Below are 4,243 nucleotides of genomic sequence, written 5' to 3'. Positions count from 1 at the left end.
CTAGCCTACAAAAAATACAAGCTACCTACCATAATTCTAGTTACTATAGTCTCTAAGCACACAAAGGGCTAAGTCACTACCACTAAGTTAGTGAGCTTTTAAAGACTAACTAAAGAGCCTCACTAACCACTAGACCCGACACAAGCTAGCTCTCAAAACTCATTACACTAAAGAGCTTAGCTACACTAGAAATGTAAGTACAAGAGCAAGGTAGTGAAGTTATACCACCGTGGCAAGAGATAATCAATCAAACACAATGAAATCCTCGAAGACAATGATGACACAAGATTTTCACTGAGGTTCACTTGCTTACCGGCAAGCTAGTCCCTGTTATGGTGATTCACTCACTTGGAGGTTCACGCGCTAATAGGCATCACACGCCTAACCCACAATTGGGTGCCGCACAACCAACACAAGATGAAGATCACACAAGCCAAGAGCAATCCACTATAGTACCTTTTGGCTCTCCGCTGGGGAAAAGGTTAAGAACCCCTCACAATCACCATGATCAGAGCCAGAGACTATCACCGTCCTCTGCTCGATGATCCTTGCTGCTCCAAGGCATCTAGGTGGCGGCAATCACCAAGAGTAACAAGCCAAACCCATAGCAAAACACAATCACCAAGTGTCTCTAGATGTAATCACTCAAGTAATGCACTTGGATTCACTTCCAATCTCACAAAGATGATGAATCAATGATGGAGATGAGTGGGAGGGCTTTGGCTAAGCTCCCAAGGTTGCTATGCCAATGCAAATGGCCAAGAGTGAGCTAGAGCCGGCCATGGGGCTTAAATAGAAGCCCCCACGAAATAGAGTCGTTGGGCTCACACTGCAGCCCAACTCGAGGCGACCGGACGCACCAGTGGGGTTGACCGAACGCAGGACCATAGCATCCGGTCCTAGGATTTGCTCCATGTGTCCCCCTACGTTCAACCTCAGCCACTGATCACCAATGGCTAGAATCTCCCGCGCTCGCAGTGGCGAATCTAGGATTTTGTCTAAGGGTATGCCGCCCAAAAATTTTCATATACAATTCGGTAAATCCATTTCAACAATTTAGTAATAATTGTAAAATTGACAACATGATTTGGTATATATGCACTAAATAACGCAATAAGGCTTAAATTCATGGATTAAGTTCAAACCATCCATTAAGTATAGTATAAATAGTTCAAAATCCACACCGATAATTGAAATAAGGCATAAAAGAGGACCAAAGACTTACAATGCTATTTTTGTGACTATTTTATTCGACGCTTTCGAAGGGACATAAATGTATTGATTATATTATCTTCATCAACTTCAAAGAAAATATCCCACTCAATGAAAGTGATTAGACAGTCATTCAGAAGACTATCTCCCATCTTATTTCTTAACTTTGTTTTCACAAAAACCATTGCAGAAAATATCCTTTCAACACTTATCGTTGCCACAGATAGAAGCAATACCAATTTGAGGAGCTCATAAACCATACCATACACTTTGTGCCTCTTTGTTTCAACAAGCTTAACTGAGAGATCAACAATATTGTCTAAACCTTTGAATCTATCATCCTATCTCATGTCATCAATATAATTATCTAACTACAATTCAAGTTTGAGCAAATTATTATTTGAGAACTCCTTTGGGTAGAACTCAACTAGTCTATGTAGCTTCTGTGTATCAAAAGAACCAAATGACTTAGAAGGACTGAAGGCCGACATACAAGACAACAACTCCATATTAATCTCATCAAACCGATTATCAAGTTCTTGACTTATTTGATCAATGACACCAATATATACTTCTCTTCTAAAGTGGCCATCATTGGTTTTCTTTCGGGCATGAGCTTTCCTTGTTGATTTTCCATAAAGCACATAATCACCATCCATAGCAAGAACTTCAACACCATGTTTATCGCAAAATGATGTGACCTTCTCAAGAAAATTATTCCAACCATCAAACCTCAATTCTTGCATTCTTTTCTTTGCCACATTAACAAGTGATATTGCATTAAGAATATCTTGGTCCCTTCTTTGCAAACACTCCAATAACTCATTTGTATATCCAAGAATAATATACATTAAGTGTGTGAAGAAAAGAAACTCAAAGTTCTCAAACGCTCCGGTCACAAAATGTATACAGTTACCTAGAGCATTGTCCAAAACATACTTCTTCACTTCTTCACTATTTCTGGCAAGAAATTTCAAAAGTTCAATGAAGTTTCCTCTATTGCTAGATTCTTCACTTTCATCATGTCCACAAAACACCAACCCTTGATGCAAAAGAAACTTGATACACCTAAGTGAATAAGTCAACCTTTTCTTATAAAGAAGAAGATCCTCATCACTCCACTTCTCAATATTATAATCAATTGCTACCTTGGGATTTGTAAAGCCAATGTATCTCTCTTGAGCTGCAATATGTGCCTTAGAACCCATATGTTTGCGAAGTGCTTTCTCTCCTATATTCCAATTCTTTGAGCCATCAATAGTAAATGTGTCTGACCCAGTACCCTTCTTGAACAAATAGCATATGAAGCAAAACACAACATCCTTCTTAATACTATACTCAAGGTAATCATTATTATACATCCAACGATAGTTGAATCCCCGATCCCTATCTGAAATCTTTCTTTTTGGAAAATCATGTGCAAAAGGTTTGAATGGACCTTTAATAATATATGCTCTTCGAATTGCATTTTGATCATTAATAGGATATTTTAGAATAGAACGTCTTTCACCTGGATCATGTGGAAGGCGATTGATGTCATAAACTGGTGGCAGAGAAGACGGTTGTGGCGGTGGCGGTGGCATATGATTTACAATGTCCTTAAGTACTCTCTCATGAGTCTGCTCTTCCACCATAGGTTCAACCGGATCAGGATTAGAAGTAGCAGTAGTTGTCGCTGCCTTCTTCTTTGCTGCATGCTTCTGAAAAAGAGATGCAATGTCCCCATTTCTCTTCATAACTACATAAATATTACAAAGAACACAATGCCAAATAATTAAATAAATTGCGCTTGCACGATTGAACTCTCACATGTGATTATGGATCACTCACATGATACGAGTACTAAACAAAAGATCAATCTAGATCGACTCTGATGTTGGGAAAAATCCTCCACCTCACCACATGATAGATGATTCTATAATTTTAGCGCTAAGCAATTAGCAATTAAAAGTACACATGATTTTTTTTAAAAAGCCGAACAACAAAGATTAAATCTCACCTGAACAATTTCGATCACAAATTCACCTAGATGCCGGTGGTCAGTGCTGTCATAGGACAGGTGAAAGGCCCTAATATGGCTAGAGGGGGGTGAATAGCCTATTTAAAATTCTACAAACTAACTAGAGCAATTTGATTAGTATGACAAATAGTGAAAAGCAAACTTGCTCTAGCTCTACAAGGGTTGCAAACCACCTATCCAACAATTCTAGTTACTATGATCACTAGACACACAATTTACTAAGTTACTACTCACTAAGAGCTCTCACTACACTAAAGAGCTCCACTAGATGAACTTAAGCTACAAAGCAAGCTCTCAATTCTAGCTACACTAAAGAGCTTACTACAACTAGTTTGTGGGTATGTAAATGAGTAAGTAAAGTGGTTATGCCACCGCGTAGAGGAGTGAACCAATCACAAGATGAATACTAACTCAATCACCAGGAGAATACCAAAGGGCAAGAGACAATCAATTTTCTTCTGAGGTTCACGTGCTTGCCAACATGCTATGTCCCCGTTGTGTCGACCAACACTTGGTGGTTTCGGTGGCTAAGAGGTGTTGTATGAACCCCAGTCCACACAATTGGACACCGCAAGAACCTACCCACAAGTGAGGTAACTCAATGACACAAGCAATCCACTTGGGTTACCTTTCGGTGCTCTGTCGGGGAAGGTACAAGTCCCCTCACAATCACCAGGGAGATGGCCACGAACAATCACCAACTCATGCCAATCCTCCTCCGCTGCACCAAGCCATCTAGGTGGTGGCAACCACCAAGAGCAACAAGCGAATCCAGCAGCGAAACACTGAACACCAAGTGCCTCTAGATGCAATCACTCAAGCAATGCACTTGGATTCTCTCCCAATCTCACAAAGATGATGAATCAATGATGGAGATGAGTGGGAGGGCTTTAGCTAAGCTCACAAGGTTGTTATGTCAATGCAAATGGCCAAGAGAGTTAGCTTGAGCCGGCCATGGGGCTTAAATAGAGAGCCCCCATGAATAGAGACGTTGGCTCTCTATTCTCTAAA

At 40.2% G+C, this 4,243-nt stretch overlaps 1 protein-coding gene across 1 annotated transcript; it reads right to left on the bottom strand.

Annotated features, from left to right (window-relative positions):
* Positions 1-1,583: 1,583 nt before the first annotated feature.
* Positions 1,584-2,948, bottom strand: LOC136531707 (uncharacterized). Its single transcript, XM_066524362.1, has one exon. It carries the CDS (start codon positions 2,946-2,948, stop codon positions 1,584-1,586), a length of 1,365 nt encoding a protein of 454 aa, XP_066380459.1.
* Between the last annotated feature and the right edge of the window lie 1,295 nt (positions 2,949-4,243).

Source organism: Miscanthus floridulus, unplaced genomic scaffold (assembly GCF_019320115.1).
Source record: "Miscanthus floridulus cultivar M001 unplaced genomic scaffold, ASM1932011v1 fs_418_2_3, whole genome shotgun sequence".
NCBI lineage: Eukaryota > Viridiplantae > Streptophyta > Magnoliopsida > Poales > Poaceae > Miscanthus > Miscanthus floridulus.
This window is presented reverse-complemented; position numbering and strand designations above follow the sequence as displayed.